Source organism: Tachyglossus aculeatus, chromosome 11 (assembly GCF_015852505.1).
Source record: "Tachyglossus aculeatus isolate mTacAcu1 chromosome 11, mTacAcu1.pri, whole genome shotgun sequence".
Lineage (NCBI taxonomy): Eukaryota > Metazoa > Chordata > Mammalia > Monotremata > Tachyglossidae > Tachyglossus > Tachyglossus aculeatus.
In genome coordinates, this window is record NC_052076.1 from 15,545,888 (window position 1) to 15,563,314 (window position 17,427).

The following is a 17,427-nucleotide window of genomic DNA, read 5'->3' on the forward strand; positions in this document are numbered from 1 at the left end:
GTCATACAGTGTTGGTCAAGTTAGGGAGAGGGACAGTTTAAGGAAGGCGGTTGAGAAGTTCTGTTTGGTACCTATTAAGTTTCGGTGCTATTGGTTCACCTGGGCAACACTGTCAATAAAAGCAGTGTTGCCCAGTGGAAAGAGCATGGGAATCAAAGGACTTGTGTTTTAATCCCACATACCTGCTGTGTGACCCAAGACACTTAACTTCCCTGTCCCTCGGTCTTTCTTCTGCAAAATAGGGATTCAATACTAATTCTCCCTCCTAATTAAACTGTGAGCCCTAGATAGGACCCGATTAACTTGTATCTATCCTGGGGCTTAGTACAGTGCTTGGCGTATAGTGAGCGATTAAGGTATACACCAGTTAGTATTAGAGTTGTCCCAAAAGCCAGTGGAAATACTTGATTTTAGATGAGGTGAGAAGTTAAGACTGAAGGTGTAGATTGAGAGTTACCTACCTTGAGGTCATATCTGAACCCACGTAAGCTCATGGGTACCCCGAGAAAGTGAATGTGAAATGAGGCCTGAGTGGTTCCCACAGTTAAAAGGGAAGGACAGAAAGAGGAGCCATTAAAGGAAATGGAAAAGGAGTGAGTGGAGGAGTGGGATGAGAATGAATGTGTATATACCCAGAAAACCAAGTCCAAATAATTTCTAGGAGGAGAGAATAATCTAACAGGGCAAAGAAGCAGAGAGATCAAGGAGAATTAGGCCAAAAAAAGACCATTACTCAGACAAAAGAGATCATCAAAACCCTTGGAGAGCTAAGGTCTCAGAAGAGTAAGGAAGTGCCTCTCTGCAGGCCCCATGCCAGCTGGAAGTCCAGACTGAAGAAGAATGGAGAGAATCAAATGGAACTTGTAACACATCCACACCCCTGATTTGGTCTGGAATTCCTGGGACCATCCTAGTCTCACCCTCAATGTCCCCCAAATCCTGAGGTGACCCCAGAACCATTCCCATTCTTGGGACTGGGATGACCTCAAACCAGGCTGACCTCATAGACTGCCTTGGACTGGAGTAGATTCCTGGATTCAATAGTCAACTCCCACCCCCAGTATCCAGCCAGGACCAAACCTGTAGAAGCAGATGAGTTGTGAGGCAAGTGGAAAGGGAAGGAAGGAGGAGGGTAGAGAAATAGCCCTTCACCCACACTGCCAGCCATGTGACTACCTGCAGACGTCCCCAGTCTCTTCAAAGGGCATATCACTAGGCTCACTGCTCTCTCCCTTCTCCCACCAACCCCCCAACAACTCACTTCTTCTGTAGGATCTGCAACCATTCTCGGGAAATTCGTGTTGTCTGCCCAAGGATACTGGTGCCTTGAAACAAATCAGCCACACGTGACACATGTACCATGTTCAAGTTGAACCTAATCTTCACACCGACTGTGTCCCCCATCTCAATCATCAATGTGCTCTTATCTAGAAGAGAGAGAAAACACTCCTCAGGGGCTCTTTCAGATTCCCTCACCTCCCCATCTTCCTGCCCAAAAGGGATCACAACCCAGCCTTCCAAACTCTTACCCCAACCCTCTTGATATCTACTCAGGAGCTGGACATTCATTCATTCAGTCAGTCATATTTACTGAGCACTTACTGTGTGCAGAGCACTGTACTAAGTGCTTGTCAGAGTACATTAAAACAATTAACAGCCACATTTCCTTCCTGCAACAAGTTTACAGTCTAGAGCGGGGGAGACAGACATCTATACAAATAAATAAAATAGAATTACAGATACATACTTAAGTGCTGTGGGGCTGGGAGAGGGGAAGGCAATTGGACATAAATGGTAGATAGACGTTCCGTTCCCTTTCTCTCACCCGGGTCTCCAAACTTCAGGTCTCACATCAGAATTGATCTGGCTCAGGGGACCACACCTGTTCTCCCACTTGAAAACTCTTTAAGTGGGGAGGGCTCCAAGCAAAGAGAGAACACAGTGCACAGAGTGGGCCTGAAATGGAGACAGATGGGCCGGGTGTTTGTCCAACTGACCGAGGAGCGAGGGTGTCTGAACATCTCAGAAGCTAGAGGAAGCTGTTACGATTTGTAGCCTCCTTGGAGCAGTGAAGAGTCTGAGCACTGTCCCCTCTAATGACTCTTTTACTCCTTATTTTACCACTGATATTTCATTCTCTGAATTTGTAATTTATTGTTGTTAGAAATTCATTCTTATTATTACATTGTCTTGTCTTCTCCTTTTTATATTGTGAGCTCCGTTTAGGGGAGATGCCATCTGAATCTCTTGCATTTACCACAACGCTTGGCCCTTAGTCAACTCTTTATAAATACCATTACTACTACTACTGCTACTACTTGCCCCTGTGCCATTTGAGGATCACTAAACCCAAATAGTGCTAGACTAACCTATGGCTCAGTGGAAAGAGCCCGGGCTTTGGTGTCAGAGGTCATGGTTTCAAATCCCGGCTCCACCAATTGTCAGCTGTGTGACTTTGGGCAAGTCACTTAATTTCTCTGGGCCTCAGTAACCTCATCTGTAAAATGGTTATTAAGACTGTGAGCCCCCCGTGGGACAACCTGATCACCTTGTAACCTCCCCAGCGCTTAGAACAGTGATTTGCACATAGTAAGCACTTAATAAATGCCATCATTATTATCACTATTATCCAATACACTGAAGACTTTTAAATCAAGCGTTTGGTACTGGTGACTCCAGTGTCATAGAACAGTGTTCTGCACACAGTAAGCACTCAATAAATATGATTGATTGATTATCTTATCTTCAATTTCCACACTTAGAAGCAGCACTGGATATGGACCGAGTTGATTTGTACATATCTATTCTATTTATTTTATTTTGTTAGTATGTTTGGCTTTGTTCTCTGTCTCCCCCTTTTAGACTGTGAGCCCACTGTTGGATAGGGACTGTCTCTATATGTTGCCAACTTGTACTTCCCAAGCACTTAGTACAGTGCTCTGCACACAGTAAGCGCTCAATAAATATGATTGATTGATTGATTGATTAGGCAGTCGTGGAGGATCAAATCCTCTCTGGGGTTAGCTGTTTGACCATGACTTTTGAGATGCACACACCCATGGAGAATATTTTCTGTGAGATTGTTAAGGCAAAACAGAGGCAGGAGAGGAGCCCAGCCTCAGGCTAAAGGTAAGTATGCTTACTGTATGCAGAGCACTGTACTAAACACTTGGGAGCGTACAACAGAATTTGTAGTCATGCTCCCTGCCCACGATGAACTTCTAATCTAGAGATCTGCAGGCAGCTCTGCCTAGCTTAACAAGCCAGCTGGTCACAAGACAGCTAGACTGTAAGCTCCCTGTGGGCAGGGAATGTGTCTGTTATACTGTTGTATTCTCCCAACCACTTAGTAAAGTGCTCTGCACACAGTAAGTGCTCCGTAAATACTGACTGACAAGAAGGCTCCTTGGTACGGAAGTGAAAAAGTCATAGCTGCTTCTGTGTATGGAACCTTAGAGTGGATGTTGACTAATATTTACCTCAGCACACAGCTCTCCACTCCTTGAAAACCTTTAATGACCACCCATCTCCTTGCACATAAAAAAAAACAACCTCCTGACCATTAGCTTCAAGACCCTCCATTTTACAGATCAACTTTATTCCAGGTGACCCTCTTTACTCTTCCCAGGCCTAACTGTTCCTTGCTCTCATGTCTCCTGCCTCTGACCTCTTGCTCCGGTTAGTTTCCCTGGCCTGGAACTTTCCCTGCTTCCCAAATCTGCCAGACCTTAGCCTTCCCCTCTTTCAAAGCCCTCTTAAAAATCCCACCTTCCTCAGATCCTAGCAACCCAACAGCCATGTCTGGCCCTTCTGGATTTATTTATATCCATCCTCCCCCGCTTTTGAATATATTTGTATTCAGTTATTGATTCTGGTACATCATTCTGGCTTTTTTCATTCAACTCCCTAACTGATCATTATTCTTCTTACTGTATTCACTATTTGTAAAAAATTTTTATGACCCTCTCCTCTGTTAGAATATAAGATCTTTAGGGGCAGGGAATGTGTCTTAAGTTTCTGATGAACTTCTTCAAGTGCTTAGTACAACACGCTGAACTCAGTAGGTATTCAGTAAACCAACTTCTATGACTATTACTTCCACCACTGCTATTACTATTCCTCCTACTACTACTGCTAAGCCCTACTGAAAACTCATATATAGTTCCCAAATTTCCTATTGGCAAAGTGCCACTAGGCTACCCCCTGACTCAGTCATCTCCTTTCTGTAGCCTGGTGGGATGCCTGTCCCACGGTCTGGCCTTTGGGTGAAGGGATCCAGGGTGGAGGGGATGTTTGACATTTGTCCTTCCTCAGATGATAGTGTCCCTCCTCCATCCTTCCACTTTACTGCCCAGGTCAGGCTTTACACTCTCCTTCCTTTGTGCCTCTCTATCTGTCATTGTCATTCATTCATTGTCGTATTTAGTGAGCACTTACTGTGTACAGAGTACTGTACTAAGCACTTGGAAAGTACAATTCAGCAATAGAGACAATCCTTGTCCGCAGCAGGCTGCGGGGGGGGGGGGGGAGGACAGACCTCAAAACAAGTAAACAGGCATCAATATAGAGTTATAGATGTACACACATATACGTAAGTGCTGTGGGATGGGAGGAGAGCAAAGGGAATGAGTCGAGGTGACACGGAAGGGAGGGGGAGCTGAGGAAAAGGGGACTTAGTCTGGGAAGGCTTCATGGAGGAGGTGCACCTTCAGTAGGGCTTTGAAGTGGGGAAGAGTGATTGTTTGGCAGATTTGAGGAGGGAGGGCGTTCCAGGCCAGAGGTAGGACGTGGGCCAGGGTCGGCAGCGAGACAGGTGAGATAAAGGCACAGTGAAGAGTTAGCACCAGAGGAGCAGAGTATGTGGGCCGGGATGTAGAAGGAGAGAAGGGAGATGAGGTAAGAAGGGGCAAAGTGTTGGAGAGCTTTGAAGCCAATAGTGAAGAGTTTTTGTTTGATAGGGCGGTTGATAGGCAACCACTGGAGATTTTTGAGGAGGGAGGTGACATGCCCTGAACATTTCTGTAGAAAGATAATCTGGACAGCAGAGTGAAGTATGGACTGAAGTGGAGACAGACAAGAGGTTGGGAGATCAGAAAGGAGGCTGATACAGTAATCCAGTCGGGATAGGATAAGTGACTGTATCAATGTGCAATCTGCTACCAGTTTGCACTGACAGAGGGTACCGACCCTCTGGCCCCCAAGTCTGGGCCATTCAGAATTCCCAAGAGCCTAAAACACACCCCAGAAAGCTGAGTCTGGGCAGCCTGAAAATCCCCCCCTGAAAATGGTTTCCAGAATCAGGTCAGACCATGGACCCCACACTGACTTAGCCAAAAAAAAGGAGCCAAATTTGGACTGGTGAGAAATGCCCCTCTCGGTTAGGGTCTCTGGAGGCCAGAGGGACTAGCGAATGAGCATTAGTCATAAACCACAAACCTAGCAGCCCTCCAGATGTGAGGTTAGAATCCGTGTCAGGTGTTCGGCCAGACTTGGCTAAGAGGTGAATGGAGCAGAAGAGAGGCCGTGGGGGCCAGTTACTCTCTCCCTCCCACACCTTTGAAGGAACTCCCTCCTCCCCGGAGGGCCTCCCATCTGGTAGGATGATGGGAATCCCAAATTCCCTCAACTCACCCCGATGGATGGGGCCTTCTCACCCTGGGAGAAGGGGAAATTGCAGGGAATAGCTTCTGCTCTCTGGTCTTTATTCCAAGAGAACTCTGACGGATACCAATGAAGGGCAGAGAGAAAAGGTGGGTGGAGGGAAGACCCCCCTCTGAAGCTCCCTCTCCGAACATTTGATCTAATAATAATAACTGTGATATTTGTTAAATGCTTACTATATGCCAATCACTGTTCTAAGCACTGGGGCAGATAAACAGTAATCAGGTTGGACACAGTCCCTGTACCACATGGGGCTCACAGTCTTAATCCCCATTTTACAGATGTGGTTGGTAACTGAGGCACAGAGAAGTTAGGCAACTTACCCAAGGTCGCATAGCAGACATGTGGCAGAGGCAGGATTAGAACCCACATCCCCTGACTCCCAAGCCCGTGCTCTTTCCACTAGGCCACACTGTTCTGTCACCAAAACCTGCCGCTCTCCTGTCACTAATAATAATACTAATAACTTCGGTATTTGTTAAGTGCTTAATATGTGCCAAGCACTGTACATAGTGCTGGGCAGATACATGATAATTAAGTCCCACATGAGACTCACAATCCAAGTAGGAGGGAGAACAGATATTGAATACCCATTTTGCAGATGAAGGAACTGAGGTACAGAGAAGTGAAGTGACTCATCCAAAGTCTCACAGCAGCTACATTGTGGAGCCGGGAGCATAGTGGATATATCACAGGTCTGGGAGTCCAGAGGTCATGGGTTCTAATGCCGGCTCCACCACTTGTCTGCTGTGTGACCTTGGGTAAGTCACTTCACTTTTCTGGGCCCCAGTTACTTCATCTGTAAAATGTGGATTGAGACTGTGAACCCCAGGTGAGACAGGGACTGTGTCCAACCCGTTTTGCTTGTATCCACCCCAGACCTTAGTTCAGCGCCTGGCACATAATAAGCACTTAACAAATTATCATCATCACCATCATCATCATCATTATTATTATTACACCCCAGGTCTTCCGACTCCCAGTCCCCTGCTCTTTCCATGAGGCCAAGCTCCTGGATGTCAGGACTGATTACCTCTTCTCTACCCCTTCACTTACCCCAGATGTTGGGTATCTCTTGACTGACTTTCTGTCCCGGGATCCTCCCAGCCTCCCCTTCCCTGATCTCCCCTTCACAACCATCCTAAAATGGAGTTGTCGGGGATAGTTGGACAGAACGCGGTGTCATCGTCCCTTCCACCTCCCCCCAAGCCCAAGCTACTGGCCCTGTAAGGGAAGGCACCAGAGGTAAGGGCAACATGGGCAGTACACAGGCTGAATCCTGAGGCTGGGAGGAGTGAGGGAAAGGGAGGCTGAGGCTCAGGCAAAGAGGGTGGAGCGGATGGGAGGGGGCCTGGTCCGCTTTCCCCTAAACCCTCTTCCTGGACCAAGTCTAGGGTGGGTAGGAAATGTGTCTGTTATTGCTGTAGTGTTATATTGTTATAGTGTACTCTCCCAAGTGCTTAGGACAGTGCTGTGCACACAGTAAGCACTCAATAAATATGATTGATTGAATGAATGAATGAAAAAAAAGGTCAGGAAGGATGCTGAAGGAGTAATCAAGCAGGGATAGGATAAATGCCCGTATTAAATTGGTAGCAGTTTGGATGGAGAGGAAAGGCTGGATTTCAGTTATGTTGTGAAGGTTGAACCGAGAGGATTTAGTGACAGATTGAATATGTGGGTTGAATGAGAGAAACAAGTCGAGGATAATGCCCAGGTTACAGGCTAGTGAGACAGGGAAGGTAGTGGTAGGGAAAGTCAGGGGGAGGACAGGGTTTGGGTGGAAAGATAAGGAACTCTGTTTTGGACATTTTCTGTTCGAGGTGTCAGTGGGACATCCGAGTAGAGATGTCCTGAAGGCATAAAGAAATGTGAGGCTGTAGAGAAGGTGGAGCTGGCTTGGACCAGAAACCTAGCCCACCTCAGACCCATTTCGCTCCAACTTGCATTGGAGGTGGGGAAGGGGTCGGGGGCGGGGGGGGGGGGGGGGGGTAATAATAATGAATAATAATATAATATTATTATACTATACTATAATAATAATAATTAATTAATAATAATGATGGTGTTTGTTAAGCAGTAGGAACAGGGCTTGGGAGTGGAGCATAAATTCATGAATGGGAGCTCTAGGGAGACGCTGAGATCGAGGCGGAAGCCTAGATGGAAATCTATAGATCATTCCCAAGGGCAACTCAATTTCCAGGCACCCCAGGCCCTCGGTTCCCACACAGACCACTCGGTCCCTCCTCTCCCACGTCAGAAGTGCGTCTGCTCGGGTTGGTCCTCCCCTTCCTTGTCTACACTATCTCAGTTCACGTCCAACCTTCCCAGGGGGTAGCCCTGGAGCCAAGGGTGGCTTTTCAATCTGAGAGCAAAGCTGCTGCCACATTCTCTTCCCCAGACAACTAGAAATTGCAGGAAAAGGATGACGGGGCTGGGGGCAGCTGCAGACCTTCAAGGACTTTATTCTGGGCCAACACCTCAATTTCTAAAGCTCACCAGTTTGGTTTTGTCCCTGGTTTCCCTTCTACTCCTCCATCTCAGTAGGTCTGGGCAAAACCCCCTCCCTCCTCCTTCCATCTGCTTGCCCTCCCCCACCCCCCCAATTTTGAGACCACAACTACCCAGGCAACAAAAAGTGAAAGTGTCCAGGTATCCGGACCTTGGGGCAGATTAGAATTGGACCCTGTCTCAGGGTCCAGTGACTTTGGTCCATCCCTACATGGCAGTTGGGCCCAGGGCTAAAGGTCCCATCTCACTGGGGCATGTAGGTGGAAGCAGGCACCTCCCTGGCATTTCCTCACCTAGGCAAGGGAGTGAGGGGGATAAGACCAGCAGCGTGGTCAGTATGAAGGGCATATTACCAGAGGAAGGGGCGCAGAGGGAAATTGAGAGGATTTGAGGAGGCAGGAGGGACCCTTCTTGATCCACTTGGAGACTCAGACCAAGAAGGAATGGCCCTCAAGGAAAGGTCCAGCTCAGCCCCCTGGGGACCCAGAGAGGGCAGGCCGTGACCCGTCTGTTTCCTCCCTTTCCCTCTATCTAGAACTCAGCAGCCAGACTGTTGTAGCCTCCATGCTACCGCCTCCTACCCACCCCGATATCCACGGACACCCACATCATCTCGGTTTCTGTCCGCCAATCATCTTCCTCCCTTCCCATATATCCCAGTTCCGATGCCACCTCCTCCAGGAGGTCTTCTCTGATTCACGCCCCCTACGCCTCCAGCCCCCTCCCTCGAGCCTCTTCTCCTCCAGTCATTCCCATCAGACCCGATCTGCATGGATTGGGGCCGTCCAAGTACTTGTCTGTCATCCCCGCGGGCAGGGAGTAGGGTCCAGTCTCCGCCAGGAATCCCCAGCTCCTGCCCAGAGCCTCAAAAGAGGTCATCCATTATGGCCAAACAGCTCCCCACCCACACCGCAGGCGCAGCAAGAAAGAGGCCAAGTAGGGGAAACGGGAATACTGCTCTTTATCCACTGCTTACAGAATACTGTACAAAGGGGGAGTAAAAATCCTATTCACACTTTGTCTTAGAAAGAGGGTCAGAGTAGGGGTTGGGGTGAGAACGAACCAGAGGGGGCCAGGCCTTTCCCCAGTTCCCACACAAAGGGATCCAGGGGGCGGGCACACACGCACACACACAAACACACATACTCACCCCCTCTCCATCCCCTCATGCCCTCATCCAGTGAACAGTCCCCCAACCCCCAATTCTTTGCAAGACTAGGGTCCGATGCCAAACTGCCTTCAGCTGAAGGGGCAAAACAAAGGAGCGATGACTGGGGGCAATGCCCACCCAGTGGGCAGACAAGCACTAGGCCTCCCAACCCCCATTCTTGCCTGTACGGACCCAGTCTCCACAGAAACCGAGGGGTGGCCAGCGCGTTCCACCAACACCCCGGCTCAGCCCCAACGCCCTAGTTGGGGTGCTCTTCTTTGGGGTGGTAAAAAGCGGCAACTGTCCAAGGGGCTCATTCTAAACCAATCACAAGGGGGCCCGAATACCCAGTTCGCTTCCAGTGGGAATTCTCCGGGGAGGTGGGGGAGACTTCTGATCCCCACCCTCTCCTACCCCACGTCCCTGGCTCCCTTGATGGCCCTTTGGAAAGTCTGACCCAGGACCTGGCTTCTTCTAAGAGAATCCTTGCATTCCACCTCCCTCCTTAAAACAGGGGGTGGAGGGGTGGCAGGGAATTCACCCCAAAGACCAGGCTGCTGTTCCCACCTGCCCTGTGCCCCCCTGGACCTGTTCCCGGCCACCTAGCCTAGAGTGGAGAGGACGGCGACGAGGGTCTCAAGCGTCCTCCTCCCTTGGGGAAGTCCCGAAGCCCACCTAAGCCCTGCCCCAGGCCCTCGGGACACAATCACACACAGGGAGCCTGGGTCACAGGTGTTTATTGGGGCGGGGGCACACACGGCCCCCTGGGCTGAAAGAGGCAGCCCCACACCTCTTGCCTAAAGAAAGCCCCCAGCCCCAAGATTGGGCAGACTCCGGTGCAACAACCGGCCAGCAAAGCGATCGGACGAGATTGTCATTTCCAGTCAGTCTCCGCCTCCCTCTTGCTTTTCCTGGGGGGTTCTGGGCAGGCAGGTGGGGTTTGGGGCCGGGGATGCGGGCTGGTACCCCAGTGCACGGCCCTGCCCCTCTCCCTCCAGCCCGTGAGGAAGAAGGTCCCTCGGAAACGTGGGCCAGGCTTTTCACGCAGGCAGGGAAACCAGCCTCCCCTGATGGCCCAAGTCAAACACAGGCTCCCGGGGCCTGGGGCAGGGGACAGGACAGCCCCTTCCTCAGACGTGACCACTGCCGCAACTAGCAGCCGCCGCCCCCCGACCCTTCAGCGCGGGCCAGGTGGGGATATGCCCTGCCCCCCACCCCCACTCCTTCCCACCCCCATCTCGGGCTACTGAGGGGCCCGGGACCCCTAAGACCCTCCGTTGCCACCCCACTCCCCCCACTGAGGCTGCTGTGCAGGCCTCGGAGTCAGACACAGCGCCGGCCCGGCCAGGCTCCCCATCCTCTCCCCCCACAAAAAAAATGCATATCCCATTCATAGCCCTCCCCCTCCTTCCTTTCCCCCCCACCAACCTGCATGGGCTTAGGGGTGGAGAGGAGGACCAGTCAAGGCCCACCCTAGGATTGAGGAGAGCCAAGTCCAACCTGGCTCAATTCCCTGAAAAGGAGATGTGGAGGGGAACAGCTCCCCTTCCCAGGAAAGCCTTCCCCGGGGAGTCTCCACATGAAGCAAACACACGACTGGCAACTTGCATCCAAAGAGCCAAACTCTGGGGGGAGGGAGAGGGTTGAAAACACAATCCCCTCTGCTCTCTTCCTCCAAGGAAGGGTTGCGCTCCTTCACCCCTATTTGTTGCCCTGAAGCAACACACACGCACACACGCACACACACACACAGACCCTCCCACACTCACCCCTAGTGCCCCCTGACAAAACTAAAGTGAACATAATCTAGAACAAGTACCTTACCCCTGATCCCCTCCCCACCCACCCCCACCCCCAGGCCTCTTGTCCAGCCTCCCCCGGGGTCATGAGGGTTAGGGGCCACAAAGGGGTGGGGGGGGTCAGGGGACTCCCCCTACCCTGCCCCACACAGCCTGGAAGGCCAGTGGCCCTGGCCAGCCCCTCCTCAGACATCCCCCATCAGCTCCAGTTTCCAAAAGGGAAAGGGAGAGGGGAAGCAGGTTCCTGTTTCGGGGGCTCCTTTTCTGGGGGCTCCTTGGGCTTCACCCGATCCATCAGCTGCAGGATGGAGGCCGGGTCCGGGCTGGGCCAGTCTTCACCTCTCGCCAGCCCTTGGGGAGGGCAAGGAGGGCCGGGCGAGCTCAGTACTTGTTGATCCCAAAGATGCGGACCCCGTGAAGCTGGGGTAACTTGGGGATGAGGACGCTCATGAGGGAGACAGTGTTGACGATGAAGTGGAACCGGTCGTACTTAGTGTAAAAGCTGGTAAGGAAGTACCTGGAAGAGGGAAAGGGAGGGGAAAAAGCAGGAAGCAAGACTGAGGCCCCCGAGGGGCAAAGCCCAGGGCCTTGCTCCCCCAAACCCAGGTGCAACCCTCATCCCTGCCAGCCAGGGAGGAGGAAGGAAATCTCCCCCTCTCCCCTCCCACTTTCCCTCCTCTTCTCTCCCCTATTGGTTCCACACTGCAGGGAGGCCTCCGGGCAGAAACCTACCCCCAGCCCATGCACGTTCTGATAAGGCTAAAGGTCCGATGGGGATCCCAGGGACCAGAGAGAAAACCGGACAGGCCCCAAGACCCTCAGCCCAAGCGGGGGACAACCCCTCCCAGAGTAGCTTTGCCCCTGCCCCAGGGCCTGGACAGACGGGGTTGGGGCCGGAGGAGCTCCTCACATCCTCGCCCCACTGGGCAAGCCTAAGCCCACTCCAAGCCGGCACCGTCCCCCAGAAGCCCGGCCCTCCGGACACTCACAGCACAATGGGGGTGATGGTCAGGAACTTGCGTGAGGCTGTAAACTGGACGCCATAGTCCATCTGCTCCCAGTGGGTCAGCAGCCGGGCTTTGCCCTGGTCCGGGGTCTCAAATGGCGTCCCCTTCACCGTGTGCAGGAAGATGTACATGCCCTAGGGGCGGCCAAAGGCTAATCAGACCTGGCAGTGAGGGACTAAAGTTGTCAGACCGGGTTGCACAGACGGGATCTGGCTTGCCCCTTGGCTATTTCTGAGCGTGGGGCAGCCCAAGCACTTAGTACACTGCTCCGCACATGGTCAGCGCTCAATAAATCCCAGTGTTTGAAGCGGAATAGGGGCCTGGTGGAGATCAGGGTCATCTTGGCTCCGTCCCAACTCCTAAGAGCACAGGGGCAGCTGCAGGAGGATGACCCTCCTCCTCCTACCACCCACTCACCCAGCACTCAGACAACGGAGGAAGAGCCCTCACGGGTCTGATCCCCACTGACCCCTATTCCCAATTCCATTATGGGCAGGGAACATGTCTACCAACTCTGTAGTACTGTGCTCTTCACATGGTAAGCACAATCAATCAATAATATTGACTTGATTGATTACCAGGCCCAAGGCAGTGGAAGTCAGGGCCAAGGGACACACCCAGAGAAGGCACTTCGAGTCTCCCTGGCCCCCACATCCCACTAACCTGGGCAAAGCTGGGAATTGCGGGGGGGGTGGGGGGGGTGGAGGCTGGATTCTTGGCCGATCCATCCGGGGCTGGTGAGGCCATGCTGATTTCTGCCAAGTCAGCCAGAGCCCTGGCAGATGGCTCCCTCAGGAAGGGGGAGGGTGGGAGGCTGAGCTATATTCCCGCTCATCTACCCCAGGAACGGGAACAGGGTTGGTGAGGGAGGAGATACGGTTGCAGGGGACAAAGAAGGGTTACCAGGAGGGAGAGAGATTCAACTCAGGGCTGGCACCAGAGGCCCCTTTTTGTTCCCACTGGTCTGCTCCTCAGGTCTCTGCAGACCTCACCCTCCTCCACTTCCCCCAAGGCTGCACTAAACCTGGCATAAGTCTGCTAGGTGATGCAACCTGCTCAACACCTACCCTCCGTCGCTGAAGGGCCCAAAACTTGGGACTCTGCCTTCTGCCTGGAAGGAATTTGGGGAGCTGTGAAGGGGGATACATCGAAAATACAGAAACATAGGGAGTCTGGGGGTTTATGTGAGTCTGTCTGGTCCATACAACGGGGCTCAATTTCCCCCTAGGGCCTGGGGGGTGGGGAGGGAAGAGAAATGGGGTGGGAAGGCGGGGTGGGAAGCAAGGCCTAGCTCAGTACCAAACCCCGACCCGGTTTCTTTTGCCCCCTCGCCGGGGGCAAGCGGCCAGGAGGTGGTGGGTGGCGGCGGGCAAGAGCACTCACCATGTTATGGATGAGATTGGTGAGGGTCCAGACGACGGCGACGCTGAAGAAGGGGATGCTGAGCAACACGACGTGCAGCAGCCCGATGGCCAGCACGTAGGAGAGCCAGATGCCCCGGCTGTTCATCACCCGCGTGTTGGGGTTCACCTCGCTGTGGGCTGTGCCCACGTTCATCCTGCCCAGCGAGCCGCCGCCGCCGCCACCCTGAAACCCAAGGCCCGGAGAGGAGGTTGAGGGGAGGGAGGGGTCACGTGGGGGCCCCCCAGGGAGCCGCAGAGGAGGAGAAGGAGGCCGGAACGGATCCCTTTCTGGAATCAGGGGAGTTAAATGTCCGCTCTGCGGACCGGACCGTGCTCTCCGGCCTACTGGGAGCGCTCCCTGGGGAAGCCAATCCGGAAGCAGAGGAGAATGTCATTCCCAGACTCTCCTCCCGCTTCCCCCCAGGGGACACTCGCCTCACCACTGGAGTCTGCCCAACGCCAAACCGGCAAAACCCCAGCCCCGCGGCACCCCTGCCCAGCCTCCCGGCTCAGCCTCGGTGCCACGGCCGTGGTCTGGGGGCGGGGGGGGGGGTCCCCCACAGGAGGAGGCCAAAACACCGAGCTCTCCCAATGGGATCTTCGCCACCCTCTGCTAAAAAAAAACATAAGGGCTCCAAGAAGATCCCGCAGGTGGAGGAAGGAAAGAGGATGAGAGAGGTCAGTGATCCCAATGCTGAGTAAGAAGGCAGAGAGAGGGGGAAGGGCAGACTAGGTGTCAGGGAGGAGGCAAGGGGAGCAGACAGCTCGGGCCCCCTCCCTCGAGCATAGCACATTCTTGACCCTGCCAGATGTTCCTTAAATAGCCACTGCTCCCAGACTGCTAATCCCATTAACCCTCTTGGCTACTCTAAGTAGTCAACACCAACCAGGACAGCAGCAGCTGCAAACCCAGCCCGTCTTTTCCCACCACTAAGGCAGGCCTCGCCTCCCACTCCCCAGTGGAAGGGGTAATGGGAGCTGGGCCCGGTCGCCTCCCCAAAACCGCCTTTCAAATCCTCCTCAGCCTTCCCGCTCCCTCCCGGGCCAATTACCACAGGCCCTGGTGGGGCCAGGGCTGCAAAAGGTCACGGGTTCAAACCCGGGCTCCGCCAACTGTCAGCTGTGTGACTTTGGGCAAGTCACTTCACTTCTCTGGGCCTCGGCTGGAAAATGGGGATTAAGACTGTGAGCCCCCCGTGGGCCAACCTGATCACCTTGTATCCTCCCCAGCGCTTAGAACAGTGCTTTGCACATAGTAAACGCTTAACAAATATTATTATTAAAAGTGAAACCGCTCCCTACCCATGGGGGTCCCGTTCCTGGCAGTGGGCCCAACGCTGCCGCCCTCTCCCATCCCCTCCCTGGAGGTTAGGGCGACGTTGGGCACCCTGTCTGGGTCACTTTACCAGGGGACCTGAGGAGGTGGGGACCGGTGGTGTTTATCCCTCTACTCAGACACCAAGGGCAGCAACGTGGCTGTCCCTGTGGCAACGATCCTGCCTCTGCCTGGGCCGGTTGGACACCAATGTGGGGGCCCAGACCCTGGGCCACCTTGGCAAGGGCCAGCCTGGGCCCCTTTGGGGCAAGAAAGGCCCTGCCCCACTGCCCATCCCACCCACCCACCCCCCAAGCCCCGTGCCGTTTCCCTGGTGGGTCCAAGGACAGGCAAGGCCTCGGGGGAGACGCGACCCACTGGGGCCAGGCTTGTTTACATCCCACAGCCTCGGGGGTGGGGAGGATCCCTGTTGCCCACGGGCACAGTGCCCAGCGCTGGGAGCACACGGACCATAGCCGGCCCAGGGGAGGGGATGGCACCCACCTGCCATTCATTCATTCATTCATTGAGCGCTTACTGTGTGCAGAGCACTGTACTAAGCGCTTGGGAAAGTCCAAGTCGGCAACATATAGAGCCGGTCCCTACCCAACAGTGGGCTCACAGTCTAGAGGGGGGGAGACAGAGAACACAACAAAACCTATTAACAAAACTAAATAAGTAGAATAAATACGTACAAGTAAAATAGAGTAATAAATACGTACAAACACATATACAGGTGCCGTGGGGAAGGGAAGGAGGTAAGGCGGGGGGGGGATCATCATCATCATCAATCGTATTTATTGAGCGCTTACTATGTGCAGAGCACTGTACTAAGCGCTTGGGAAGTCCAAGTTGGCAACATATAGAGACAGTCCCTACCCAACAGTGGGCTCACAGTCTAAAAGGGGGAGACACAGAACAAAACCAAACATACTAACAAAATAAAATAGAGTAGATATGTACAGGTAAAATAAATACAGTAATAAATATGTACAAACATATATACATATATACAGGCGCTGTGGGGAAGAGAAGGAGGTAAGATGGGGGGGATGGAGAGGGGGAGAGGAAGGGGGCTCAGTCTGCGCTCAGGGGCAAATCATCATCATCAATCGGATTTATTGAGCGCTTACTGTGTGCAGAGCACTGTACTAAGCGCTTGGGAAGTCCAAGCTGGCAACATATAGAGACGGTCCCTACCCAACGGTGGGCTCACAGTCTAAATGGTTAACCCCCTCACCGGCTGCTGGAGGCCTGACCTCACAGAGACACCCCCTCCTCTCCCAATCGATGCCCAGGTGCCCAAAGCCGCCGGGCTCCGGCGGGAGAGTCGGTGTGCGTGGACGGGGCCCGCGCTTGGCACATAGTAAGCGCCTAATAAAAGCCCTCAACATCATCATCATCATCATCATCTTCTCTCTCTCTGCCCCTCCGTCCCTCCCCTGGGAGGCTTCGGCAGGTCCCTGCGAACCGCTCTCCGCCCCCGGCCGCCGGGAACCCGGAGATAAGGCCGGAGGGCGGGGGGGGAGCGGGCCCCGCCGCGCAGGAGGAGGAGGAGGAGGAGGAGGAGGAGGAGGGTGACGTGGTTGTCGGGGCCCGGGCCCTCCCGCTCCCCTCGGATGGGTCCCCATCCAGCCCCGACTCACCGCTCGGCGGGCCGGGCCGGGCCGGGCCGGGCAGCCCCGGCACAAGGAGGGGGGCGGGGACGGACGGAGGGACGGAGGGAGGGAGGGAGGGGTGGTCAGGGGAGGGGAGGGGGCCCGCCGCCACCGCCACCGCCCCTCCTCCTCCTCCTCCTCCGCCTGCTCCTCCCAGCAGCTGACAAGCGGCGGCCGCTCCGCTCCCGCGTCACCGGCCCGCGCCGCCGCCGCCCGCCCCGCGGCCTTCTGGGAGTTGTAGTCCCCGCGCCGCCTGGCCTGAGGCCGCCCCGACACGCCCCCTGCTGCGGGACACCTGCTACAGGCTCCCTGCGGGGCCCGCCCCGGCACGCCCCCTGTTGCGGGCCCCCTGCTGCAGGCTCCCTGCGGGCTCCCCGCGGGCCCCCTGCTACAGGCCCCCTGCTGGCCCCCTGCTACACGCTCCCTGCGGGCCCCGCCCCGACACGCCCCCTGCTGCGGGCCCCCTGCTATAGGCTCCCTGCGGGCCCCGCCCCGACACGCCCCCTGCTGCGGGCCCCGCCCCGCTCCGCCCCCTGCTGCGGGCCCCCTGCTGTAGGCTCCCTGCGGGGCCCGCCCCGCCCCGCCCCCTGCTGCGGGCCCCCTGCCGCGGGCCCCCTGCCGCGGGCCCCCTGCCATAGGCTCCCTGCGGGCCCCGCCCCGACACGCCCCCTACTATAGGCTCCCTGCGGGCCCCGCCCCGACACGCCCCCTGCTGCGGGCCCCCTGCTATAGGCTCCCGGCAGGCCCCGCCACGCCCCCTGCTGCGGGCCCCCTGCAACACGCCCCCTGCTGGCCCCCCCGTTATAGGCTCCCTGCGGGCCCCGCCCCGACACGCCCCCTGTTGGCCCCCTGCTACAGGCTCCCTGCGGGCCCCGCCCCGACACGCCCCCTGCTGGCCCTGACACTCCCCCTGCTGGCCCCCT

The 17,427-nt window shown here is 54.8% G+C and overlaps 1 protein-coding gene across 1 annotated transcript; it reads right to left on the reverse strand.

Annotated features, from left to right (window-relative positions):
* Positions 1 to 11,175: 11,175 nt before the first annotated feature.
* Positions 11,176 to 16,527, reverse strand: ORMDL3 (ORMDL sphingolipid biosynthesis regulator 3). Its single transcript, XM_038754558.1, has 4 exons — positions 16,493 to 16,527; positions 13,512 to 13,715; positions 12,111 to 12,262; positions 11,176 to 11,638 (listed from the first exon to the last, which is right to left on the reverse strand). The coding sequence occupies exons 2-4, from the start codon at positions 13,683 to 13,685 to the stop codon at positions 11,503 to 11,505; spliced, it is 462 nt and encodes a 153-aa protein (XP_038610486.1). The 5' UTR covers positions 13,686 to 13,715; positions 16,493 to 16,527; the 3' UTR covers positions 11,176 to 11,502.
* Between the last annotated feature and the right edge of the window lie 900 nt (positions 16,528 to 17,427).